This window comes from Pteropus medius, unplaced genomic scaffold (genome assembly GCF_902729225.1).
Source record: "Pteropus medius unplaced genomic scaffold, Ma_sr-lr_union100, whole genome shotgun sequence".
In the NCBI taxonomy this organism is placed as follows: domain Eukaryota; kingdom Metazoa; phylum Chordata; class Mammalia; order Chiroptera; family Pteropodidae; genus Pteropus; species Pteropus medius.
Genome location: NW_024348242.1, coordinates 15,723 through 43,148, shown reverse-complemented (window position 1 = coordinate 43,148; position 27,426 = coordinate 15,723). Strand labels below are relative to the sequence as shown.

General features: G+C 51.7%; 1 protein-coding gene across 4 annotated transcripts; it reads left to right on the top strand.

The window, feature by feature from the left end:
* The first annotated feature begins 121 nt into the window (after window positions 1-121).
* Window positions 122-14,537, top strand: ANHX (anomalous homeobox). 4 transcript variants are annotated; one of them, XM_039879128.1, is made up of 11 exons: window positions 122-802; window positions 1,002-1,093; window positions 1,720-1,988; window positions 3,731-3,858; window positions 5,776-5,899; window positions 7,096-7,312; window positions 7,689-7,869; window positions 8,999-9,276; window positions 12,189-12,330; window positions 13,887-13,971; window positions 14,214-14,537. In XM_039879128.1, exons 2-11 carry the CDS (start codon window positions 1,081-1,083, stop codon window positions 14,298-14,300), a joined length of 1,524 nt encoding a protein of 507 aa, XP_039735062.1. In that variant the 5' UTR covers window positions 122-802; window positions 1,002-1,080; the 3' UTR covers window positions 14,301-14,537. The 4 variants fall into 4 exon arrangements, with proteins under 4 accessions (XP_039735062.1, XP_039735061.1, XP_039735063.1 ...); XM_039879127.1 differs by having other exon boundaries at window positions 122-1,093; XM_039879129.1 differs by having other exon boundaries at window positions 122-1,988; window positions 7,749-7,869.
* The last annotated feature ends 12,889 nt before the right edge of the window (window positions 14,538-27,426 follow it).

Here is a 27,426-nt window from a genome sequence, read left to right as displayed (position 1 = left end):
GCGACCGGACCTTCCGCCTGCCCGGGCTCCGCCGCGGCGCCTCCTCCCCGGAGGTGCGGCCGGAGCACGTGCGCGCCGAGCGCGGAAGTGGGGCGCGGGCGCGGGCGGGGGCGCTGCGGGCGCCGCATCCGAGGAGGGCGTCCCGGGCAGGAGTCTCGGCCTCCGCCGAGAGCAGTGAGCCCCGAAAGGTACAGGGGCGCCAGGCCACCGCCAGGCGGGGGGTGTAGGGGTCAGGCCTCCGGGTAGAGCCACCTGCCCACCGTCCCCCCCATCCCTGCCCAGGGCCGGGTCCCCTCAGTGTCCGGGGTGCCGTCCGCAGGAGTCCAGCGCGTAGCCCCCTCCTCGCTTTTCCCGGCGCCGGCGGGGTGGCGGGAGCTGGAGGAACCCGGGGTTCCGAGCGCAGCGCTGCCCTCCCCGCCCCCGCCGAGGGGACGCGGGGTCGAAGGCCTCCTGCGCATGGCGTCGGGGAGGATCGCGGGCCCCGAGTCGGGACCCGGAGAAACGGCGCTAAACCCGGGAGGCTGCGGCGCCGACGCCGCCAGGCCGCGCACAGGCGCCTTCTCCGCGGTCCTCGGCCGGGGTCTGCAGCCGCGCTGCGAGCGGTGGCGGCGCCCGCCCTTTCCCCTCGCCTCCAGGAGGAGCCTCATGGGAGTCGGAGTCACAGTGAACCAAAGGGTGATGCCTGAAAAAGCGGTCGCCGGCGTGCGGCCTAAGACCACGGCCGGAAGGTGTTAAACAAGTGCCGCTGCTTGGCAGGAGCCCACCTGTGGACTAGGACATGCCCTCGGTCCCAGCAGATTCGGTGTCGTCACGAGCACCCTCTGTGCCATAGCACACTGCGTGTGTCTGGGGGCGCAGAGATGACGGATGGGGGCATAGTGGGCTCTTGGGGTGTAACTGGCCAGTGCTCTCTGCTTGGCCCTGAGTCCAGCCTGCCGGGTCCCCACTCTGGGACCTTTGCCAGTTACCTCGCCTCTCTGCGCGTGGTCCTCCCCCCGCAGAGGAGGAAACCGAGTGCTACCACAGGGTCCCACAGTGTGAAGGTGACGGAACCCACGCTTCAGTAGGAGCCACACAGGAATGCTCAGCAAAGGTTCATTTCGTTGTGTAGGGTTTTTAAAATGTTTTTTACTTTTTAATTTGTGCGATTAGGGTAACCTTTGTCTTGGCGCCTTTCAGATTATGTTTCAGGTTTTTTTCAAAATCAAAACAGCTAAAAACAGGTGGTACTAGTCCTGCTTCCGCAGGCCCCCGGCTCAGCCCCGTGGCGCCCCCTACCACGGGGGAGGCCTTGGTATCCATCTGGCCCATGCTGGGGGACCTGATGACCACACTCCCATGGTCCCTGCCCCCACCGAGCCCAGAGAAGGGATGAAACAAGACCTAGGTACCCGGTGTATAAGGAAATGGTGGAGGCAGAGAGGTTTTAGAGGACTGGGGTGGGGCCCGTGTGCCGGGCACTAGGTGACAGATGAGACGTTCAGAGGACTGAGATGAACTGTCACAGTGATAGCATCTAGCTCAGTGGTTCACGACCGAGAACCAAACTGTTCAGAAGGGACTCAGGCCGTGCCAGTGGGCCTCTGACACCTCCCTGCCTTTTCTCTGGGAAGCGAGTGTCTGTGGCAGGAGGGGCCCGACAGAGCTGGTCTGGGGATTGATGGGCAGTCAGCCTGTGGTCAGTGCTGGCCGTCGTCATGACTATCATCTCGTGTGCAGACGGCTCCACTGGATGCAGAATGCAGAGCTTCCTGAAGCTGCTGCAGGGGAACAGGGGTGCTGGCCCACCCTTGGAGGAGCTGGTGACCCTCACAGGCAGGCTGTGCCGGGACCTCCAGGATGACCCTGCCCAGGTGCAGCCCTTGGTCGCAGCTGTGCTCAACAGCCAGTTCCGCTTGCACCTTTTGGAGAACGTGGATGTGGCCCTGGTGTGTGCCCGCGCGCTGGCCCAGCAGGAGCAGCACCAGGCCGCCTGCCGGCTGCTGGAGGTAGGCCTGGCGTGCGGGAAGTGGGGCGCAGAGGGAGGGGCAGCCCCCACTGCCATCCGAACAAGATGGAGGGCCCAGCGTCAGCGAAAGCTGGGGGGAGGTGCCATAAACGAGCGAGGATGGTCCACTCTCGTTTTACTAAGTTGGATATGTGCCGTTCTGTCCTCAAGTGTGAGAAATTCTGAATTCTAAAGTATGTCCAGCTCAAAGTGTTTCAAATGAGGGATTTGGGGACCTGTTCTTCCCTGTTTCACTCCATGTTACAGTCCATGCATAATTCATGCCGTTTACCTCCAGGATACTCAGTTCCATTCAGTTCTTTCTGTTTCCACTCCCTCCTCTCCCGGCCATGTGGTGACCTCCTGCCCCTCGATCTGTTCCTCATGTTGCAGCCAGAGGAAGTTGTGAAGCTGCAGGCGAGACTGTGGGGTACACCTGGGCAGTGGCCCCAGAGCCTGCAGTCGGAGCCTTCCTGCTCTCCAGCCTTGTCTCCAGACTCTGTCCTGGCTTCCTCCACAGTAGCCATGCTGGCTTCCTTGCCGTTCCTAGAATCCCCAAGATATTTCTTTGTCTCGGGACCTTGGCAAATGCCATTTCCTCTGCCAGAGTCTATTGCCGTCTTTTCGTGTGGCTGGTTGATGCCTTTCTGGTTTCTGCCTTACGTAGTGTCCCCTTTATCCTGCACTACAACCCCGCGTTCTACTCTCTGACCCCCTTTTTATTTGTGCTTCATCTGCTTCTCCTCGCTGCACTGTAGGCCCTGTGGTGAGGGGCCGCGACACCCAGCATAACACCTGGAATGGTGGAGGGGCTTGGTGTCTAAAATCCGTCCAAGTACATGGATGAAGGAAACGAGGGAACATAGTTAGAGTTGCAACTGCCACGAAGGCGATCCGTGACGAAATGTGAGAATGACATCAGGGATTATAAAGTCAGGATGGTCCAGAAGCGTCTCTGACAAGATGACATGAAACAGAGACATGAGCGCTACAATGGGGCCACCACACTAAGAAAGGGCGCTTCCCACCCAGGGCCACGTTCCGTAGGCAGGGAGACTCCTGACAGTGGTGCCCGAGCCTGATGGCTGCATCGGTCACAGCCCACAATGATGGGCTTTATCTGGTGCCGCGGCAGGACAGCTCAGTGATTCTGAGCACCTCCCTCCCAGGATGGTCCCGAGGACACCGGAGTGAAAGGCAAGAAACACGCACACTGACTGCAGTGTCTGGGTGGAGGCCAACGCCAGGTGTCCTTGGCCACCTTTAAAGTCTGATTATGTGAACAAGTCACACGAACCCAGTGAGCTGTCGCCGGGCACAGTCCAGGACTCATTTGGCTGGGGTGCACTCGCTGAGCCACGAGGGGCTGGCCCTGCTGGGTGGGAAGAAAAGGTCTTCCATGTAAGACATGGGGCAATCTTCGGACCCTCAGATGTGACCATGTGGCTCTGCTCTGCCTCGTGTGTGGCCGTCAGCCCATCACCTGCTGTCCCTTTGCCTCGTGTCCCTCACCTGCAAGGAGTGACAGAGCTATGATCATCAGGGAGCTTTGTGGGAGGGTGGAAGTGTGGACATGGTGGTGGCCAGCTAGGCCACCAGGGACACACTGCTGAGCCCGGTGGGGATTGGAGCACTGGCCCCTGGCACAGCACTGAGCAGCTCTTCCCAGGGGTCAGGTCGGGTCGATGGCAGTGCTGCAGGGTGGGTGAGGGCGGCCAGACCTCAGCAGGCTCTTTCTGGCAGGGTTGCCGGGTTCCAGGAGGCAGCCAGGAGCTGGTCCGGCTGTGGAATGACATTCACTACGGGCTGGTCATGAAGAGACGGGGTGTGGCCACGCTGACCCCAGTGCAAAAGTTCCGCTGCAGGAAGAGGTACTCCGTGGACCTTTGTGTCCCCTGTTCCCTGGGGCTCCCAAGGGATGTGCTATCCGAAACCGCAGGAGCTGAAGTAAGAGAGAGGCCGGTGACAAGGGCAGGAAGTCAGAGGCAAAAGGCGACAGACTCAGCATCAGCCATCATGCCCGACACTGACAACCCTCCACCTGCCCAGCTGGCCTTGGAGGCGCATCTCCCCCTCTGCCAGGACCCAGGCAGAGAGTTCTAGCTCGAGCAGGGATCACTACCCACCAGTGAGGACCCCGTAGGGAGGGAGGCGGCACCCTGAACTCACTCTCCTCAGGTCCCCTCTTGTGGGAGCTGCCCACACATGTGCTTTGGGTCCTCATCCATAGTCAGGCTCTGCAGGTGGTCAGGCCAATCCCAAGGCTTACAGATGACAAGGTTGCAAGTATTGATGAGACATGTGGTACTTAGAAGGAGGCCTGGCACATGATAGATACTAAATCGACGTCAATAATAATTATCAGTGTGACCGTTATCCGCACTAAGTACCTGTTACAACTACTGATTATTATCACTGTCGTCACATGGAGGCATACAAAGTAGTGACTTGCCTGAGGCTACACATGAGAGAACCGCGAGGCCAGGATTCCGGCCCAGACACTGAAACCGAGAGCCTCTGTTCTTGATCTTGGGTGTTCCCCACTGGTCAGGAGGGCTGGAGACCTGTCTTAGCTCCTGGCAGCCCAAGCCATGGTCGATTCCTTAGCCAGGGGGCCTGGGCAATGGCCTAGTTACTGGAAGAAGAAGAGAGATTCCTTTTGGATCAGAGATTTTTTTTTCCATGGCGCTCGCCTGGTTCATCGGCCTTGGGGTCTTCAGGGATGCAGTCACATCCCTCCATATAGGAGCTGACAACCTGCCAGAGTGTCCTATAGCAAAGCAAATGATTAGGCGACCAGCAGACAGTTTTCGTCTGGAGAAGCCCCTAATTGCTGGGTGCTGTTGGAGGTGCTGGGGATAGAGACTGGGCCCTGCTCTCCAGAGCCAACATTGGGTGTGGATGGAGAGTAGTCAGGGAAACAAAGTACGTTCCATAATTCAGCGTGAGGAATGCTAGGCAGAGATGCATTCGGAAGAGGCCTGTGATGTGCTGGTTCTTTCCTGTGAGGAGCGGGCAGCGGTGCATGCCTGGCCAATTCTTGGAGGAGAGGGCTCAGGAAGGGATGGCGGTCTCTGGGGGCATAAGGAGGGGGTGACACTGGAGTTACAGCAGACGGTCATTGCAGGAGCAGAGGCAGGAGGTTCTTAGAGTTCTGGGAGTGGCTGAAAAAGGGTTGTGTCAAGATAGGTTTTGAAGGATTTGCTGGATGTATTGGTGGAGGAAAAGAAAGAATAAAGCTGGGATTCAGCACTTTTGCTGGAGTGTGGTAGTTTCTCACAGATGCACAGGACGGGGGCTTGGGGAAGATTCTGGGAGCCGGGAATCGGGCTCCACTTAGGATTTGGGATGTGTGGGATGTTTTGACATCCACGGAGATCTGTTCAGTTGGTGTCTGGATAGCAAGTCTTATATAGACAGGTGCCGTTTGGTTACATGTCATTGTCTGCTTTTGCAAAAATTGAAATAAATACACACAATAGGAAAGCATAACCCATTTCAGTGTCTTCATCCAGCTTCAACAGTTATCAGCCATTCGTCAGCTTTGGCATCTCATCACGTGGTACTGGAAGCCCTGGCGAGATCTTTGAGCATGTGGAGCAGAGTGTGGGCCAGGCTGAGGGGTCCCCTCCCTCGTCGGACCCCTGGGACTTTGCAGCATAGAGAGAGGGGAGGAGGAGCGGCCAGAGAGATGAGAGGAAGTCCAGAGGTGCCTAGTGTTGCACAGCACATGAGGTACATGCTGGAGAAGGGCCGCCTGTAACCGCCTCCTCACTGTCCGCATCCAGGAACCCGCCGCCCCCCTCCCTCTGCCCTGATGGCCTGAAGAGCCGCAACTTCCCCAGAGAGGTTCGCCAGAAGTTGCATGACTTCGCCTCGGGTGTGAGCACCAACCCCAGCAGGGCTGAGCGGGTAAGACCTATGAGAGCCAGGCCAAGCAACTCTCCTCTTAGCTAACCCCACCGTTAGGTGGCACCCGCTCCACACCTCCCCAGGGGCCTGTCTGCCAGGGCGCTGGTGGTCTCCGGCTCTCCTTGAACTCTCCTGGGGACAGGAGCTTATTGGTTGGCCGACCCTGACCGTCCAGCCTGCACATGTGGAGGGCTTAGTTTTCTCACATGGGGTCATGACAGCCCCGGTTGCGTGTGGCTTCCGCAGATGCTCACTGAGCACCTGTTGCGGCCAGACACGGGGTACCAGGGTGAGGAGTGTCAAGGCCTTTGTGAAGCTCCCAGCACTAAGGAGGCAGACGCCCACGGAGCCCAGTACCTGCGGAGGCGGGAGACGCGGAGGCGGGGTGCTCGCAGGGAACGGGCGCGAAGGGGTGGGAGGGACCACTGCTCCCCGGAACCTGGGCGGGCTCCCTGAGCCCCTCCGTCCAGTCCGCAAGGCTCGGCTGTTTTGCTCTTCCTGCTTCTGTCCCCCATGCAATCAGCAAAGCTTTTCCAAGCGATCGCTCCGGCCGCTTCTGGGGCTTGTCCAATCGCGAGTCTCTTGTTTCCTCCGCCCGTCATGTTTCCTGTCCAGTTGGCGTGGCTCTCCCGTGAGCCCGCTTCTCCCCCCCGTCTCATCTGCAGGGCTCTCCCAGGGATCGCCCCGCCCGCTGCGCCCCCCATCCGATCAGGGCGACTGTCCCAGCGGTCCGGTCAGCGGGGCCGTCCTAATATCGGATCACCTTGGCCGCTTCTGTCCCCTGGCCAAAAGGCAGGGCTCTCGTAACGATCGCCCCGCCACTTCTCTCCCGCGTCCGGTCGGCAGGGCGCTCGGTTACCGCTCCGCTCACTTCTCGTCCAGTCGGCGACGCCCTCCCGGGGGTCGCCGCCCAGCGATCGCCCCTCCGCAGGGAGCAGAGGGCCCTTCTCTGGGGGCACCGACGCCACAGGCGCCGCCCGAGCCGTCGGGGACCGGGCGGAGGATGTGTTGGGGGGCGCGGCCCGCCGGCCCCGAGCCGCCCCGTGGGGAGACAACTCGGCGAGCGAGGGGGGCCCGCCCGGTGCCCCGCGGGCCCGACGGCTCTGCTGCCCTCCCGCGACTGCGCAGTCCGGCGCCCCGCGCACCCCGCGGCGTGTGCGGCGAAGCGGGGCTCGAGGCCATGTTGTTTCTGGCAGGAGAACCTGGCCTTGGAGACCACCTTAACCGAAGATCAGATCTACAACTGGTTTGCCAATTACCGGCGGCGCCAAAGGGCCGGCCTCCTGCGCGCCCGGCCAGCGGCGGGGGACACGTCGGAGGACCCCGGTGCGAGCGGGGGGCGCCTGGAAGCCCCGCAGCCCTCACGCCACCGCCGCCTTGGCCCTGGGAGTGCGGACAGGCCTCAGTGGCCAGGTGAGTGGCCCCAGAGTTCCCGCTTCCTCGTGGTTGGGGGCTGATTTCTGATGCCCCTCCCACGGCACCCTGTGTCTAGGGACAGGCTAGGTAGGATCATTCTGTTCCAGGGACAGTCCCTGGCCCCCAATCCCTGCATTCAGGACTTAACCCTGTAAGGAGCAGGAATTTTGGAGCTGAGGGCCAGCCGGGGCTGTGGCAGCCATTTTGCGTTTAGAGGCTACTGTGTGGCTAGGGCCAGAAATCAGCGAGAGTTGGGAAGTGAGCCAAGCACCGGGATTTAGGTCATTGGTTATGGATTGTCGTCCAGACCAAAGACAGATAAAGGGACGAGTGAAGAATATTGGGAAGGCTCAGTGGTGGCAACCTTTTGCAGCCAGCGGCTGGCACCTGAGCATCACCAAGCTTCCCCTCCCATCTGATGGACTTTCAACAGGAGGTGAGGAAAGGGGTCCTGCACAGCCCACAGAGACCACCACCCAAGGGCCGTGGGAGCCTCTTGGCCTGACCTCAGACTTTGCTGGAGATGAGACTATGCCAAAGCAACTGACTCCCAGGTACTGCCATCCCTGTAGGCCAGGGACCGTCTCCCCGTTCATCCCCCCACCCCACCCCCACAGTAGGAAACCAGGCCTGGAGTGGGGTGGGAATGGGAATGTTGGGGTCAACACAGCCCAGGCTATTGATGGCTGGGAGCAGAAATAGCTGTGACCCAGGGTTGGGGAGCCACTGGCAAGGAGCCCATGTCAAGGACACTACACTTGCTCATGGAGCCTGGCTCATAGCCTGACTTCATGTACATCCCGGAGAATGCAGAAAACAGACTTAGAAAAATGTATACACTTATCTCCTAAAGGCAAACCCAGCTGTCGTGGTTTGTTTATTTCAATGAGTTGAGAACAGCCAACTTTTCCTGAGTTCCTACTGTGTACCAGGCGCTGTCCAAGCACTTTGCTCACCCTTTGCTCCTGCGATAAGGCACCAACCTGACGTAAGGGCGGGACAGGTGCTGGCCAGCAGCAGACCAAGTCTGAGCACGGGGCCAGGCCCAGAGCCTGTGTAACTGGCAAGCTGTACACACTCTTTCCATCTATGGTTGTGACGTCAGCATCTTCAGTGAGAACATCTGGGCCAACACCACTGAGGTGTGTGTGTCTTTGGGCAGGTTTCTGTGACCTCTCAGTGCCTAGCTTTTCTCATCTGTGAAATAGGGACAGGTATAGGATCTGCCATGCAGGTTGTCGCAGAAATTGCTGGGGCGGGGTCGGGGCGTGGTGGTCATTGTTAACAAAAGCGCAGAAACACCATCTGAGACACTGTGAGCATTTGTGGAATATTAATTTTTAAAATTATTATCAAGTGTTGCCTTGTATTCCTTTAAGATCAAGTTACTTTTTCACTCTACTGTTAGGCGCTCTCTGATCATTTTTAGCTTTCAGAGCTGCAGAACAGCGCTTCGTGGAAGGTTCTCGTAGAGAAACTGCTAACGTGTCTTAGGTTTCCAGTAATAATGTTTTCAAGCGTCTCTAGAACCTCATCAGCCACTGGGAGAGCAGTGACGGCAGGGGGACAGGCTGGGGCAGGCCCGCAGTGTCAGTGGCTGAGCCGAGTCGGGTCCCAGGACCCAGTGCCCTGGCCTGTGGGAGCTTCTGCCCACCAAGGGACGGTGCTTGCTGTGTTTCCCAGGTCTCTGCAAGGTGGTGAGATGTACCAGGAGGGGCCTGGCCACGATCCGGCCACTCTCCCCACCGTCTGCCCTGGCCCTGGCCTCTGCCCTCTGGCCGTCGGCGGCAACAAGCTGGGCCCTAGGTCATGGCCGGTGTCGCTTGCACTGGCACCCTCCAAGGAAGTTCCCTTTCGGACTGGTCAGCTGGGCCACAGCCCGGGGCTGGACTTCCTGATGCACCCCGGAGACGCCGCCATGGCCGTGTCCATCGCCACCCTGGCTGAGCCCAGCCCCACAGGTGGGTTCACTCCAGATAGACACCGAGGTTCCTCACCGAGTCTCTGAGGTCACGGGGTGGGAGGGGCAGGACTTCCCGCTTGAATCCTGTGTGTTTGCTCAGAGCCAGAACCGCGGTACCAGGACCGAGGCTTTCCCCACAAACATCCCAGATAATATTTCTCATTTATTTTATTTGTCAAAATAAAATAGACGCATGACAAGAAAAGAGTTAGAATGGAATGAAACAGCGGCCACCCCGCACTCTGCAGTCCACACACCTAACTTGCCTGCCAGCACCTGCTGCGACAGGGTCGACAGGGTCGACAGGGTCGACAGGGTCGAGGGCCATAGGCCCCCCGCCTTCCCCCACCCTCGTCCTCTGAGGGAGCTGCTGTGATTTTAGTTTCTTCCCTAGTTACCACTGCAGCATAAATAGCCTGAAATAACATACGTTGTGATGTACGTATCTCATCCAGCCATACAGCAGCGTCTTGTGACATCCCGCCTCGCAGGGAAGATAACGGAATTCAGCCTGTCACCCGCCATCTCTGAGTTTTCCGTGTTCATGTCCGTGTTTTCTTGGAGCTTCTAACTGCCTTTCTCCTCATGGTGCTGGCTTTTTCACATGCCTAACTTCCCCTCGTGTTTCAAATGTCCCCTCGAGGGCTTGCCGCTGGGAGCCCTCCTCCTTCCCGTTCCCGTCCAAGTGACATCTCGCTCGGCCTGGGTGAGGCTGTCACCCCCAGATCCTCTTTTATCACTTCCCTGGGTTTGCTGCAGTGTTTCCTGAATGACAGGTCTGGTTCTTTCTTGCTCGACATCTTCGTTACGTTAGAGAATGTCTTCAATTAACTTTGTAGTAAAGGGCATCTGCAAAGTCAATGTTCTGATAAGTATTCTCAAGTTGTCTTTAATCTGTCCTCACATTTGACTTACGGTTTGGCAGGGACAGAATTCTGAATTTAAAATACTTTGCTCCTTAGAAATCTGAAGATATTGTATCATTGTAGCCTCCAGTGTTGTTGAAAAGTCACATGTCACTTCGATGTTTAGCCCTTTACAGATCACCTATTTTTCCTTTCTTGGAGCTTTTTAAAAATTAAATGTGTTGAGGTAACATTGGTTAGTAACATAAGTTTTAGGTGCGGCATCATAATTTGGTCTCTGTGCAGTCAGCTGCGTGCTCAACACCAAAAGTCTCCTTCCTTTTGTCACCGCGTATTTGACCCCCTTTACCTGGTTCATTCTCCTCACCCCCTTTCCCTGGCGACCGCCATTCTGTCATCTGTATCTTGAGTATTTGTTTTGTTTTGTTAGTTCGTTTGTAACTTTTTTGTTTTACATTCCAGCCTTGGATGAATGGATAAAGCTGAAAAAGGAACTTTTTTTAAAGTCTTGCGTTCTGAAATTTAAGTATTCCTAGGTGTGAGTCTTTTTAATTCACCTTATCGTTGAGCCTTTGGATTTAAAACAAGAGAACAAGTTCTCTCGGCTCTGGGCATGTCTTGTCCTGGTCTTTGGTAGTTTCTTTGATAATTTGCCACGCTCAGTTCTCTCTTTAGAGCACAAACGTTCTTTGGATGTTGGAGATCCTGGACCGTCTCCCAAAATGCTTACCTTGTGTCCTATGTTTTCTTTTCTTTATTTATGTGCTTTCAAGGGTTTTGTCTTCCAGTATTTTATTTTGACAATTATACATTTTAAGAGAATTTCAAGCTCTCTTTTTTCATTTTCATTCTGGCCCTTCCGCTAGTAGGGAAGGGTGAGGGCGCAGACACCTGCTTTCCGGAAGCAGCTTTTCAGTTCGATCACATTGGCCTTCATTTCTCGCTGTCCATTTTTTTCACTGTCAGAGACTCATGTTTGCTTGTCGTAGATACCAGCAAGGCTGGAGTGGGGCAGTCGCTGACCCACCTCCCCCTGGAACCAGGGAAGCTGGTCTTCACCCCTCTGAGAACGGGCGAGTGCCCTGCTGACCGCCTGAGCATCGGGGTTTGACTCTGCTCCCTTCACTGCTCCCGCCCTCCGCTCCAGCTCCTCAGGGTACTCGGCCTTTGATCTGCCCACCATGCTGGGACTGGCCTTGTGCTCGAGTCTGCAGGACTGGACATTGCCCCCCTGCTGGTTATCCTGCACGACACTGCCTCAGTTCTATGACTGTGGCTTTTCTCTTGGAAGATGCAGATAAACCTGTCGATTTGTTATGTTTGAAACAGAAATGCTCGAATTAAAATTAGCATTTAAGCTGTAGTTCACGTACCTCAGAGCAGCTTGAAGGTCCCGCAGGAAGGAGGAAGCAGCAGAAAGCAGACGGCCGGGGTGGTCCTCGGATCGGAGCAGGTGTGGACGGCCGGCTGCAGGGCAGGTGGTCACTCCAGCAGACTGTAGGGAGGACGGGGGGACCTGGGGCGGCTGGCCTGTTCGAGGGTCTGAGATCAGACTCTTAGGTGAGCCCACTGCCCGGCTGACCCGGGACATGGGCCTCCCTCTCAGCCCGCCTTGCTCCTAAATGTTTGTGGACCCAGAGCCGTTCTGATCCTTTAAGAGCGAAAGATAGTCTGAGATGCTCTGTGAGACATTTTAAGCAGAGAAAAAGAACAGAGAAGGTGGTGACACCTTGTTCCTCAGTGGAATGATGGCGACACCTAAGTTAAAAGGTGAAAATGGCAGAGAAGTGTGTCGCCCATGCCCCACCCTCACACGGCAGCGGTCGGGGTGGGGATGACGTCAGGTCCAGAAGGACAAGGCAAAATTTGGCTTCGTTTTGGCCTCTGGAGGCCTGAAGAGGTCGTGGAGACGGCTGTCGCTCGGTGACGGAGGCCGAGGCCCGGGGCGGCCGGGCCGGACTCTGCCGCCTGCAGGCCTCGGCCGTGCCGCACGTGGGCCGGCGCCTCCCTCTCACGTTGGGTTCTGGGGTCTCTTCCTGTGCAGGATTCTGTGACCCAGCCATCAGTGACCCCCAGAGCACATACCTGGAGGAGGGTCCGGGCGCCAGCATTAGCCAGACACAGGGACAGGTGGGCAGCTTTCTGGTGACACCGCCACCACCGCCGGCTCCCGAATGCTCCCAGAGGTAAGCCCGGCAGGGCCGCAGGGAGTCGCGCCGGAGTCAGCACCAGGGAGGCGCCGCACACCGAGTCCCTGGCAGTTTTCCCCTCAGACAGGAAGCACGCCTGGGAATGTCAGCGTGGACACGGAGTCTGCCTCTTCCCTGAGGCCGCCCTGGGCCCCAGCAGCCTCTTTCTGGCATTTTCTTTTCCCCAGTCAAAGCCTGTGAGAGTTTCTGAGCAGTGTAAAGATCTGGGTTTTGTATTCCAAAGTGCAGCTGTGACGGGCTCGGGAGGGCCGTGGACAGGCCAGGTGCTGCGGGAAGTGGCGTGGGGGCCGGGATGGCAGCCCAGGATACCAGGGGTGGAGGAGGGATGGAGGAGGAGACAGGTTGGGGCTCTGGTGCAGAGGGAATCTGCGATACCGGCCCCCAGGACCAGGTCTGAGGGTTTGGGGTCTCCCGAATTTGGTAGCTGAAGGCCGCTTGCCCAGTGAGGGCAGCATTCCCAGGGGACGTGTGAGGTGGGGGTCGCGGGCTCCGCGCGCTAAGACAGCGGGTGGTGAGGGAATGCAGACCGTGCAGCTGGACTCACTTTTCTGTGCATGGCCAGGAGTTGGGATGGAGCAGATGGCACCACGGGGCCTCCTGCCGGCTTGCCTGGCCTCTCCCCAGGTGGTCTGATGCTTGAACTCTGAAGCCACAGCCCGTCTGTGTGCTAATACGATGACCCTGATGCCTTTTTGAAAAACAGCTTAGTTGTGGGTAATTGGCTCCCAGGGAGCCAACATGTTTAGACTGTACAAATGACAGTTTTCTGAGTGTGAATTTCGTGCCTGCCACAGAGCCATAACTGAGCTGAAGGCTGTGAAGGCTCCTCTCCTCGACCCCCCGCCCCCTACCCTCAGGGCCACAGACCTGCTTTCTTTAGCCGCATTTTCTAGAATGTCACAGAAATGTCATACAGCAGGGTATTTTTTTTGGCCTGGCTTCTCTCGCTCAGCCTGACAGCTGCTCTGCTGATTTGTCCCTGCTGCTGCGTGTCGGCAGTCGGTGCCTCTTTATGGCCAAGTCCTGTCCCTTGGTGAGGAGGGAGCATGGTGCGTTGACCTGTCTGTCACCTGTTGGCACATGTACCCGGACACATGTCATCTGCACATGTCATGTCTGTGATGTCTGCACATAAGGGTGGAATGGCTGGGTCACAGGGCAGGTGCGTGATTGTCTTTTAAGGAACTGCCGGACAGTTGTCCCTAGTGGCTGCACTTGTTGTGATCCTAAGGGCCTCTCGTGCCCTTCATCCTCCAGGCCTGTCCCCTTCCGTGTGACCTTGTCCTTCACGTTTCTACTCGCCAGCCCTTCTCTGTGAGCCTGCTCTGATGCTCTCCGATGCCCCCGAGCCATGTGCTGAGGCGTCACACAGGCCCCTCAGGCAGCTTGTGTACCTGAGGAGCCCGTCCTGAAGAGTGTCCATCACCTCGAAGGGCTCCCGCCGTGCAGAGCGCCCAGGGCGTGCTCCTCACGGGTGGACAATGTGGCCTGGTACCCCCTTGAGACGTGTCCTGACATAGTCCCTTTTCCAGTGTCCCGGAGCTGGCACCAGCCCCATCCGCCTTCCCCGGCCCTGTGTCTGCTGTGGAGCCGAGCCAGCCCCTTCCCTCCAGCCAGGTGAGGCTTCCTCCCTACGTCCTGGGTCAGCTCAGGAGTGGACCAGCCACAGGAGATGAACAGGGGCGGGGAGGCCTCGAGGCTGGATGTCAGTGGAACTGGAGTCGGGAGGGGCGGGGAGGTGCTGAGGGGGTTTTTCGTGAGACAGTTTCTTACTGAATCCGCAGGGGGTGGGTCCCAGGGTGAGGAGGCGGAGCCAGGTGGGGATTGCCTTCCTGTGTAATGCTGTCTTGGCTTTCCAGGTGCAGTGGCCCAACAGCCAGGCCTCCAGTGATGCCTTCTGGGGGGCCAGGATGCTCCTGGAACTTTCGGGGGGCAGCCTGGGCTGAGCTGTCTCTCAGGAGACAGGCCAGTGCCCCGGGGAGCGATGTGCACATCGACCAGTCAAGACAACTTACAGTTTTATCTCAGCTGAAGAAAGGAGGTCCCCAAGTTCCCTGGGCGGTGGGTCGGGGGTCTGCTGAGAGGTCCTAGTGGCTGCTGGGTCCTGGGAATGTTTAGGTAGTTTGGTTGGCACTCCTGGCACGGAGGAAGCGTTTGGGAAATGTTCACGGGGTCAGAAGTCAGAGGGGCCCGTCCCGCTTGGGAGCAGGCCTTTCTGGAGGCAGGAGAGTGTCCCACTGCTGGCCACCCTCCCACCTGCCCTCGGACAGGGCTGAACGGACCCTTCCAGCTGACCTGGTGAGGTGGGCGTGGGCAGCCTGAGCGCTTCTGTCTGTGGAGCTTCTGCCAGAGGCCCTGTGGTTGGGCGGCCCAGGCAGGGAGGGGCAGGGTGCCCTTCACCCTCAGGCTGTAATTCATTGTTTGCAAAACATGTTCTATTCAATTAAAGTTTAATGTTCTGAACTCCCCCTTTATTCACTTAGCTGTATCCTGAACACCTGTCCCTGTCACTCCCTGCCTGTCGTCCCCAGCGGCATTTCACTGCCAGAGTGTGCTCACTGGTGCATCACACCTTGCTGAGGGACACCCCCGCGGTTTCCCACGGCTCCGTCTTATAAGCAGCCCCATGAAGGCGCCTCTGTCTTCTGCCCTTTACCTATTATTGTGTCGTGGGAACTGTGCCAGGGGCCAATGCCAGGGGCCAATGTGCGTCTCCTGCAGCACGTGACCCCCTTTTATGTGGGTGACTTTGACACTCCGGACTGTCGCCTCCAGAAATAGGCCCTTGATCCTCGCCTCCCCCGCTATGCTAGCTGACATGGGTGCTGAGCAGCTGGTGTGGTGCAGCAGGGAACAAAGTCAAGTTCCTGCCTTCGGGCTCACGAGGAGTGCGGGGTAATCATGGGTAGCTGCTAGTCAGGTGGTGTGAAGTGAGGGGCCGCAGAAAACCCAGGATTCGTGGGAGCTCCCCAGGGGCGTCTCCGCTGAGAGCACCCGTGCTCAGCCGCCAGAGCTCAGGGGTCCCTTTTGCCCCCACTCTGCAGACCCTGGACCCCGCATCCCACCTTCGCCAAACTGCGTGTCCAAGCAGCAGTGATAGAGCTTCTGCTCCGATGCCTTCGCTCACAGTCCACTTCCCCAAACGCATGAATCTTTGTTTTAAAATAGTTCTTTATTTTGAAACAATAGCAAAATCAGAAAACCAGCAAATGGAACATGCAGACCTTTTCCCTTGGAGCGTAAGTTATGGGCCTGGTGCCTTCGAACACCTCTGTGTGTTTCCTTCAGCTGCGGAACGCGACAAACCCCCAGGGAGACCATCGAAGTCAGGAGGTCAGTACTGATGCTTTACTGCCTTCGATTCGCCAGACCCCGTTCACGTTTAATCACGTCCGTTCACGTTTAATCACGTCTCCCGATAACGCCCTAAACTGTGAAAGAACCCATCCCGTACCACGCGCACATACCACCGTGACTTGTGACGCCTGGGACAATCCCTGCATCCTTGGACATTCATGACCTGAATATTTTTGAAGATTACGAGCCAGTTGTCCTGTAGAATGTCCCCCAAAGTGGCCATGTGTGATGTTTCCTTGCAGCTCAGGATATGCATTTTTGGAAGGAATGTTCCATAAGTGAGGCTGGGTCCTTACGTCATGTGGCACGTGACTTTGGTTGTTCCATTATTGATGATGTTCAGTTTGATAGGTGATCAGGGTGTCGTCAGCCAAACTTCTGCCCCATAGAGTTACTCTTTTTCTCTTTGTGGAAGTATTTTGTGGGGTAGTGCTTTCAAATATGCATAGGTACAAGGGGTTGGGACATCAACACAGGAATTGGGGTGGAGCACAGTCTAACCCAAGTCAGTGTCCCTACCTCTGCTGGTTACTTCTACCTCCCTGCTGGCCCAGGCACTGTGGTTCCCCCCGACCCTCAACTTACCAGGTGCCTCAGGCCAATGACCCTGAGCCTCTTCTGGATTCATGGCTGGCCCTGGGGTCATCTGCTGGGTGAAGGCTGGGATGAGACTTTGGGGTCGAAGGTGCTAAAGTTTTGAAGGCAAGATCAATGGAAGCCCACCCCTTCGGGCTTCCATGTTGCCTGTGACCTGCACAGGAAGAAGCTCTGACACCCCAGGCCCCCAAAGGCACAGGCCCCTCCTTGCTCAGACAGGCATCCTCCTGCCCCTGTTACGCCTGTGGGCCCTTGAGATTTTTTGGGGAGCCTCAGCAGAGCTCAGTTCTGACCAAGTACAAAAATACTAGTGTGAATCCACTTCCTGGATCCGAGCCCCGGGCAGCCCCAGGCTGGGATATTCATAACAGCATCTGTGTGACTCGTGTGGCATCGTGGGACCTGGGCCACCTGCATCACCACACAAGCGCCCTCCAGAGCTGGGTCACCTCTCCTGAGTCCAGGGGCAGGGCTCGTCTGACTGTAAAGCCCCTTAGAGGCGGGTTGTCCGCGAGTCAGGACACGGCACTACCGAAGCCTCACAGAGTTGCTGTGAGTTCACCTGAGCAAGACGTCTGCACACCATGGTGCTCAGGAGACGCGAGTCTCCTCTCCCCGAGATGCGACATCCCCGGAAACCACGTGCCGAGAGCCAGTTCACAGCAGAGCCAGGTTCAGAGGGCCCGTGAACCCTGGCGAGGGTGTTGCCCATCGCCGGGCTTCAGTGAAGGAGTTGGGGAGCAGGCGGCCTGGGCCAGTGGTTGTGACACTCTGGTGGGTTGAGGAGGTGAGTGGAGAGCATGGCGGGAGCACAGGTGTCCAAAGGGCGGCTGACCGGGCCCCAGGTGGTGGCTGCGAGGTGAGGGCCTGGAGGGCCAGACGGAAGGAAGAGGGCTCGCCCTGTCAGGGAACCGGGGAACGCCGTGGGATGGCTTTTTCTTCTCTGTTATTCAATGAGGTAAAATACACACAATATAAAATTAGACATTTTAAAGCCATTTTAAATTAGCCAATTTAGTGACAGTACCTGCATAACATTGTGTGACCATCACCTCTATTTAGCCGCAAAACATTTCGTCTCTCCAGAGGGAAACCCCCTGCCTGTTAATGGCCACTCCCCATCGGCCCACCCTCTGACCCTGGCAACCGCTGAGGACTTACTGATTCTGGACCTTTCGTAGATGGAATCGTATAACACGCTGACGTTTGTGTTCAGTGTGTCCTCTTAGTAGAATGTTTTCATGGCTCATGTTATTGAGTCAGTGCCTCCACCCTTTACACGGCTGAACGTTACTCCGGTGTGTGCGGCACCACGTTTTGTTAATAGTTTATCTGTTCATCTTTTGGTTGGCATTTGGGTTGTTTCCACCTTTTTGCTATTGTGAGCAGTGCTGCTGAGAACATTCACGTACAAGTTTTTGAATCACTTGGTTCCAATTCTCCTGTATTTCTAGGAATGGAATTGCAGGATCTATGTTAATTTTATGTTTAGCTTTTTGAGGAATTGCCAAACTTTTCCACAACGGATGCGGCGTTTTCCATTCACGTCATTGATGTCTTGATTCTCCACGTGCTCACCAGCTCTGGTTAGTGTCTATTTTTTGATAGTAGCCTTTGTAGTGGTTGTGAAGGGGTAGCTCATTGTGGTTTTGATTTGCATTTTCCTGATCACTAGTGACCTTTTTATAGGCTATCTGTGTCTATTTTTTAATTGAGTTTTTTGTTCTTTTGTTGTTTAGTGGTAAGAGTTCTTTATATGTTCTGGATACTAAACCCTTATCAGATACATGAATTGAAATATTTTTTACCATTCTGTAGGTTATCTTTTCCTTTTTTGATAGTATCCTTTGATGCACCAAAATTTTAAATTCTAATGAAGTCCAATTTATTTATTTATTTTTGTTGTTGCCTGTGTTTTTTGTGATATAGGCAAGAAATCAGAGCCAGATCCAATGCCAGTAAGCATATGAAAGATGGGGAGGAGGCAGAGAAATTGGAACTTGCATGTGTTGCCGATGAGAATGAGCAGTGACGGTGGTGATGGTGGCGCAGTGACGTGACGGTACTTAACGCCACTGAACTGTGCACTTAAAAATGGTTAAAATTATAGATTTCTGTAAGGTATATTCACCACACACAAAAAAATCTTCCTCAGAACCTGTCCAGTGGGAGAAGTGGCCTTCTTCCACTCTGGTGCTACAGACCCCAGCACTTCACACACACCAAACATGACCTCCCCGAGCAGAGGGAGTCTGCTTCCGCCTGGCCCATTCGTACCTCTATCCAACCCCCAACTTCACTGTCCGAGTCCCCCCAGACCGCGCTCGGCCCCACTCTGTCTGCCGACTCTGTAATGTTTTCCGTGATGCCACTAATTGAGGTGGCACACACACCATGCAGTCCATTCAGACTGGCTTCTTTCCCTTAGCGCCAGGCACTGCAGAGTCACCCATGTCTCTGACTTGGTCCCTACTTCTTGTGGAGTAGTCGTCCATTGCCTGGATGTACTCTGCTTGTTACTCATTCACGTACTGAAAGGTATCCTGATTCTTTAAAGTGTTTGGTCCTTATGAAGAGAGATGTATATGCAATCGCTTGCTGTTTATTTCTCGGACATAAGTTTTCACAGCAGTTGGCCAAATACCCAGGAATGAGATTGTTGACATATATAGTGAGACGATGTTTAGCTTTGGAAAACTGCCGAACGGTCTTCCAAGGTGGCTGTACCAGTATGCATTCCACCAGCAATGAATGAAAGGTTGTGTTGCTATCGCCATTAAAAAAAAAAAAAAAAAAAAAGATTTTAGCCACTTTAATAGACATGTAGTACTATTTCACTTCTGTTTTAATTTGCTTTTCCCTATGACAAATGGTGTGAAATTTTATGTTGGATGCTTATTTGTCATTGTATATTTTCTTTGAGATGTTACTCAGATCTTCATTCATTTTTAATTAAGTTTTCTTCTTGTTGAATTTTGGAGTTTGTATATTCTTCGTAGAAGTCTTTGGTCAGATGTGTTTTCCTAGAGTTTTCTCCCAGTCTGTGGCTTGTCTTTATGTTCTCTTAGCAGAGTCTTTCACAGAGCAGACATTTTAAATTTTAATAAAGCCAACATCGGCAATTTTTTTCTTCCATGGACTGGCTTTGGTGTTTTATTGAAAAACTGGTCACTAAATCTGTCACGTAGATTTTCTGTTGTGTTTTCTTCTATACTTTTTATAGTTTTGCATTTGAATATTTATGTCTGTGGATTATTTTCAGTGAATTTTTGTGTAAGGTGCAGAGTTTATGTCTACATTCATTTTGTTCCCTATGGTTTTCAGTTGTTGCATTGCCTTTGAGGAACATACTTTCTCTATTGAATTGCCTTAGTCCCTTTGACAAATCGCTTTACTATATTTACAAGGTGCTATTTTGTGCTTTTTTTCTGTTCCCTCTATCGAGTCCTTCTCCTGTATCACGCTCTCTTCATTACCATAGCATTGTGTTAAGTCTTTAAATCTCATGTATGAGTTCTTTAACTTTGTTGTTCAGTCTTATGTCGTGTATTTTCTGTTTAGAAAAGTTTGTCAGTATATTTGCTGGGAACTTGATTGAGCTTCCACTGAATCTGTAGATCAAATTAGAAAGAATGTTCATCTTAACAATATTGAGTGTACTACTTCTCAGTAGACTGGGATTATGGGTTTTGAGGAAGCAGATCACAGAGGTAAAGTGCTTTCTCTTCAATGTATATCGAGGGAACAAAGCAACTCATCACTGTTGGTGTCAGCTTTGGTCACCTGTGTCAGGTTCCCCACTGTGATGTTACCTTTTCCCACCTCCATACTTTGCGTCTTGTTCAGGAAGAAGTCACTGAGGAGTCCACAATTCAGGAGAGGGGAGTTAGCTCATTTGCCGCTGATGGATGGCTGCATGTCCATATCAGTCCTTGGAATTCCCCTGCATAGGAGATTTACATGACGATTTTACACAATCATTTAGTTTTCAGCAGCGTGGACACCCGAACAGGTACCTGAAGCTCCCGGCTGTAGTCCAGCGCCTCAGTGTTGCTCCTTTGCCCCACTTTGGCTGCTGAGAGCTCATGCCGCCAGCTTCTGTCCCCCTTCAGGATAACTCTGTCTTTGTGGGGTTTCCTGATACTTCCGGATTATCCATATATTTACTGTCTCAGTCCTAGCATTAGCCAGTTCTTCAAAAGCCCTGCTTTGTGTTATTACAGAATGGTAGTAAAAACTAACGTGTGGGCTAAATGTGCTCAGCTGACAATGCGAGGACGCAGATGAGCGCCTTCTGACCCCTGCATGCACCCCGAGGCAGAAATATTCCCACGCGGCACTGTCCGCATCTGTATTAAGCTACAGATGAATCTATGCTGTTGTCTCCAACCTGATCCATTGTCACTTGGATACTGTAACCTTCTCCCCTTGCTTATCTGAAACTTCCCACTCCAACAGTAATAAAGTAGGCTCCGCCATCTGCCATTTATTTAGTTTGTAATTCTGTAATGACATTTGAATGCTTAGTTACCTCTTTAAAAGCCTTGTCTTCAAATTAAGCCTCACAGGGAGTATTGTAAGGCCGAATTTAAAGACAAGGCTTTTAAAGACGTTGTTTAAACCATTCGATTACAAAGGCAAGGTCAGACACAAAGTTGGAAAGAAAGCAGGTTTAAGGAAAGTACACTGTATATTTAAAAAGAAATTCTGTAGGTAGAATTCCAGGTGCCCTGGAAGGAATTAGATAAATAACCGCAGTTGGATAAAAATACTCCTTCATCAGAGGCAGTTTAGAGGTGGCTTGTTGTGGCTCTCAGCACATAATTCTTGAGAGCAGAAGTTGTACCCACGAGATGAAAGATGAATCAAGCAACACTTAACGGCTTCGGCTTCACAGCAGCCTGCAGGCAGAGAGTTACTTGCCGTGGACAAGGAAGGTAGGTGTAGGGAAAGGACCTCGAAGGGAGATTGGAATCCCTGTTGAGGGGAATGAAAAAAGAAGCCAACCATTGAACACTGACAGCATGGATGTGCGCCACACGGAGCCTGGGGAAGCTTGGAAGCAAAAAATGAAAACTAGACGGCCGCATGGCTTCCTCGGCATAACCAGGCCACCTGCAAGCGGCTGGTTGCATTACTCCAGAGTTTAGCAGAGGCACAACCATTTCAAACTGACATTGATGTCATTAGAATTTTCATCTTCAGGTTTTTGTTGTTTAAACTTACTGTATTTGCAAATTATGTGAAACCGATAGAATGTCCATGTGTATTAGTCACTTACATCTGTGTAACAAGGTTCCCCTGACCTTAAGGGCTTAAAACAGTAGCACATACGACCTCGCCATTTCTGTGGGTCAGAAATCTGTGGCTCAGCATCTCCACGGGGCTCCAGCTGTGCTGTCGGCCAGGGCTGCATGCTCGTCTGAGGGCTGGTCTGCAGGAGCGCCCGAGTCTGATCAGGCTGCTGTAACAGGACACCACAGACTTGGCGGCTCATAAACAACAAAGATTTGTTTCTCACAGTGCTGGAGGCTGCGAAGTCTAGGATCGAGGCGCTAGTGGACTCAGCGTTTGGTGACGTCTGCTTCCTCGCTGGTCTTTCTCTCTCTCTCTCCTCTCTCTCTCTTCTTCCTTCCTTCCTCTTTCTCCTCCTCCCCCGCCTCCTCCTCCTTCTCCTCCTCCCCTCCCTCCTCCTCACCTCCTCTTCTTCTACGTCGTCCTGGATAATGGGGCAATGGTGCTTTTTCAGGTCTCTTTTATAAGGGCACAAATTTTATTCCTTCATGAGGGCTCCACCTTCATGATCTAATCACTTATGTCCAGCAACTTTACTTCCTAATATAGCACACTGAGTATTAGGTTTCAACATATGAATTTTAAGGGACATGACTATTAAATCGATAGCAGGGAGGATTTGCTTCCAGCTCATTCATGTGGTTGCTGGCAGATTCTACAGGTAGTGTGAGTGTGAGGACCTCAGTTTCTCTAAAGCTGTTGGCTAGAGGCCTCCTTGAGACCCCCGGCCACACAGGCCTTTCCAGAGGGGGGCTCACAACAGGTCCAGTGCCTGTAGGTAGAGAGTCAGAGAGGGACCAGGTCCCACCGCGAGAGTGCGAGAACCTGGACCTGCCAGGTCCAAACCCACTCTTAAACTTGCTCCTTGCAAGTATTAATTTATCTCTACCATTTAAAAAATTACAAATTTATTCTACTTCATTAAGTGTGTCCAATTCCTTGCAATGAAAAGAGTTCTAGCTGACACCGCAGAATAAATTCTTGAGACCCCCTCTGCACTGTGTCCTCACTGGATGGGGCCCAGCTGGGGAGATGAGGACACTGGATGGGGTCAGATCTTAGGGGAGCTGCCGAACAGCTCTGTCCCTGATGCGTCCCTGTTCTGAGAAGCCCCAGAACATTGAGAGGAGAACCTGCAGGGGAAAGAGGGCCTGGAAGACTAATTGGTCAATTGGCATTTTCTTTATTTCAGGGTCCATTTTATTAATGTTTATTTATACCAGGAAATCATCCATTTTCTAGGTTTCCATTTCAATTCAATAGGTTTCTCTTACTGGGGTTTTAATTTCTCTAGGATGTAAAAAGCTGTTGGTAGTTCTGTGCATAAGAAGTGGCAGGATTAGATCCCTAATTTAAAAAGAGCAAGCTGGTCTCAGTGTGGAGGTTGGACTGGATGAGAGGGACAGGACGCAGGGAGACCAGTGAGAAGACTGGTGAGAGGTGGCACCGGCCTGAGCTGAGGCGGGGACCGTGAGAGTGGAGAAGACTAGGGATATGAAGACCAGAGAGGGGCTGTGGTTAGTGCTGTCCTGAGGACAAAGGTGACATAGATGCCAGTTAGCACTTGGGGGAACTTTAGCTATTTGGACACCAGTAGGAGAGCTCATTCAGCTAAAAGGACACTATTTGCTAAATCCTTGATTTATGCGGCCTATAGAAAGTGGAGAAATGACTAAAGGGAAGAGAGAGGGAGTGCCCACCATGTGTTGTGCAGAAGCTAGCGTGCATCACCTCAGTGAACACTCACAGCCCCCCTGAGAGGAAGTAGTTATCCCCATCTGCCAGACGAGGAGACTGTTTCCGTTTCTTTGCCTGAAGTCACTCAGAGCTAGTAGGTAGTGAAGCCAGAAGTCAGCAGGTGCCACAGGGAACCTGCCACTCTTGACTCTATTCTGAGCACCCAAGAAGCTCTTGTAAGTTGAGACCTCAGAGGAAAGGCACATGGGCAGAAGGTGGCCAGTGCTCGAGACTGAAAAAGAATAGATTTTAAAAGGCCAGAAGACCGCAGGGAGGGGTCATTCTTATAGGAATCTGGTGCTCGTTGTATTCCAGTGAGAGACCTGGCCACCTTCTCCCTCCTCACCTGTCCCCAACCCCAGCTGCCTGTCCAAGTCCCACTATAAAAACCAACTTGGGTGAGTATATGGCAAGCTGGACCATTAGATTACGTGCAGGTTTTCTTCAAATAGTTTGACCAAAATTCAACCCAAAGCTGTAAGGACTATTTGGATTACTCTGTTTGTCCAAGATCCTGTGTGAGTGTAGAGTCCTGGACTCAGAACTGCGTTAGAATCAGACTTCATTTTAAATACCTTTAAAATGGAGATAACACATTTCCTGCCTCATTTGGTAAATGGAAGCGATATGTTAGATGAGGCATGTGAAGGGCCTAAAACAAGATTTATTTCAAAGTGAATTCAGTAGCAAGAATCTGAATTTTTATTTTAATAAGTGGGCAGAGCCCTTAAGGCAGAAAAACGGTCTTCTGTGCTGCCATCTTGTGTGCTTTTTTGGAATAACCCCCGAGTGTAAGTCATGAAAAGTTATTTGTTATCCTCTGCTGCCATCTCGTGTGCATTTTGGGAATAACACCCGAATATAGGTCATCAAGTGTAGGTCATTAGGACTAGTCATTCTCTGCTGCCATCTCGTGGGCAATTTGGGAATAACCTGATAGGGCTGCTTATAAAGTTATTTCTGTTGCTTTTTCATGTTCATTTTGAAAGTAACACCCAGGGTATGTCATTACGAAAAGTTTATCTCTGCTGTCATCTCGTGGGTATTTTGAAAATAACACCCAAGTATATGTCATCATTAAAATTTGTTTCCTGCTGCCATCTGGTGGGCATTTGGGGGAATAACACCAGAGTGTATGAAATAAAAAAAGTTACTCTTTGCTGCCATCTGGTGGACATTTCAGGAATAAAACCTGGCGTAGGTCACCGTAAATATTCATTATCTGCCTTCATCTATTGAGCATCCAGAGAATAACACGAATGAAATAAAATTTATTCTTGCTGCCATCTGGTGGGCATTTTGGGAATAACACCAGAGTGTACATTATGAAAACTTGTTTCTGCTGCTATATTTAGTATGCATTAAAAAAAATAACATCCCAGGGTATGTCGTTATGAAAATTTTCTCTGCTGCTATTTGATGTGAATCTTGGGAATAACACAGAAGTACATGTCATGAAAAGTTATATTCTGCTGCCATTTCGTGGACATTTTGAAAATAACAACCTACCGTAAGTCATCCTCAAAATTTATTTTATGGTGCCATCTGGTGGGCATTTAGAATAACCCCTCACTTTATTTCTGCTGCTATCTGGTGTGCTTTTGAAAATAACAGTCAAGGGACTGTTTTTATAAAAAATTTTTCACTGTCTCTATTTCATGTGTGTCTTTGGGTAAAACACAGGAGCGCATGTCATGAACGTTATTCTCTGCTGCCATCTCGTGGGCATTTTGGAAATAACACCCAAGCGTATGTCATTAGAAAAATTTCTATTCTGCTGCCACCTGGAGGGCATTTTGGGAATAATACCAGAGTGTAGGTAGTCACGAATATTTTTCTACCTTCATCTCATATGTATCTTAGGAATAATAGCAGAGTGTATGTAATAAAGATTTTCTTGTTGCTATCTGGTAGGCATTTTTGGAATAACACCACAGTGCATGTCACAAAATGTTATTTCTGCAACTATCTCATGTGCATTTTCAAAATAACACCCTGGGGAATGTTATGAAACTTTCGTCTGCTGCTATTTCATGTGACTCTTGGGAAACACAGGAAAGCTAGTCACGAAAAGTATTCTCTGCTGCCATTTCATGGGTAAAACAACACGTAAGTGCATATCATAAAATTTATTTAATGCTGTCATCTGGTGGGCTTTTTGAAAATAACACCCAAGTGTATCTCATCATAAAAATTTATTTTCTTATGCCATTTTGTGTGCATTTTGAGAATAACACCAGAATTTATGTCATAAAATTTTATACTCTGCTGTCATCTGTTTGGCATTTTAGAAATAACACCTGAGTGTCATCATGAAAATTTATTCTCTGCTGACATCTAGTGGACATTTTGTATGCCATCATCAAGTTATTCTCTGCTGCCATCTCGTGGGCATCCCCTGAATAACACCCCAGGATGTCATCATGAAAAGCTATTCTCTGCTGCCATGTCGGGCATCTCGGGAATAGCACCTGAGTGTAGGTAATCATGAATATTTATTGTTTGCCTCCATCTCATGTGCATCTTGGGAATAACACCAGAATGCATGTAACAATAAATTATTCTCTTCTGCCATCTGGTGTGCATTCTGGGAATAACACCCAAGTATATGTCATCATGAAGTTATTTCTGCTGCCATCCTGTGGTCATATCGAGAATAACACCCAAGCATATGTCACCATGAAGAGTCATTCTTTGCTGTTATCTTGTATGCAGCTCAAAAATAACATCCGAACAAAAACACATCCAAGTGCATGCCATAAAAAGTTATTCGCTAGTATTATTTTGTTGGCTTCTCCTGAATAACACTTGAGTTTATTCTCTGCTGCCATCTCGCGTGCATCTTGGGAGTAAAAATGCATGTATGTCATGAAAAGTTATTCTCTGATGAAATCTTATTGGGATTTTGGGGATAACACGAGAGTATATGTCAGAAAAAGTTATTCTCTGCTTCTGTCTTGTGTGTATTTTGGGAAGATATCCGTGTGCACATTACCATGAATAGTTATTCTCTGCTATTTTGTGTAAATTTGTGTAAATTTGGGGTATAACATTTTGTGTAAATTTGGGGTATAACATCAAAGGGTAGGTCATCACAGAAAGTTATTCTATGCTGTTATCTTGTGCGCATCTCAGGCATAACAACTGAGTGTATGTCATAAAAAGTTATTTTCTGTCTCCATCTTGTGTGACACCAGAGTGTATGTCATTATGAAAAATTATTTTCTGCTGCCATCTCCTGTGCATCTTGGGAATAACACCTGTATGTATGTCATTAAAAGTTATACTCTGTCATCAGTTCTGGGTATTTTAAAAATGACACAGGAGTGCATGTCATGAAAAGTTATAATCTGCTGTAATCTTGTAGGCATTTTGAAAATAACACACAAGTGTATGTCATTATAAAAATTTAATTTCTGCTGCCATCCGGTAGGCATTTTTGGGAATAACACCCTAGTGTAGGTCATTATGAAAAAATAATTTCTGTGCCCATCTCGTATGCATCTTGGAAAAATACCAGAGTGTATGTAGTAAATTTTTTTTTCTCTGCTAACATCTGGTGGGTATTTTAAGGATAACACCTGAGTGTTATGAATATTCATTCACTGCTGTCATTTGGTGGGCATTTTTGGAATAACACCAACTGCATGTCACGAAAAGTTATTTCTGCTGCTATCTCATGAGCAGTTATTTCTACTATCTCATGAGCATGAGAATAAACCCAAGAGCCTGTTATTATTAAGTTATTCTCTGCCATCATTTTGTGTGCATCTTGGGAAAATCACAGGAGTGCATGTCGCAAAGTTATTCTCTGCTGTCATCTCCTGGGCATTTTGAAACTAACACCCATGTGTATGTTATCATAAAAAGTTACTTTCTTCTGCCACCTGGTGGGCATTTTTAGAATAATACTCAAGCGTTAAGTCGTCTTGACTATTTATTCTCTGCTGCCATCTGGTGGAAATTTTGGGACATACACTAGTGTATGCCATCATAAAAATTTATTTTTCTACTGCTATCGTGTGTGCATTTTAAAAATAACATCCAAGGGCATGCTGTTGTGAAAAGGTTTTGTCTTCTGCCATT

Bases quoted from the DNA above. Each gene is read 5' to 3' on its own strand.
- ANHX (XM_039879126.1), top strand. From the start codon at position 1,698: ATGACTATCATCTCGTGTGCAGACGGCTCCACTGGATGCAGAATGCAG. The intron at 7,313-7,688 runs GTGAGTGGCCCC...AACCTTTTGCAG, and splicing joins GGACAGGCCTCAGTGGCCAG to CCAGCGGCTGGCACCTGAGC. The intron at 7,870-8,998 runs GTACTGCCATCC...TGTGTTTCCCAG, and splicing joins CCAAAGCAACTGACTCCCAG to GTCTCTGCAAGGTGGTGAGA.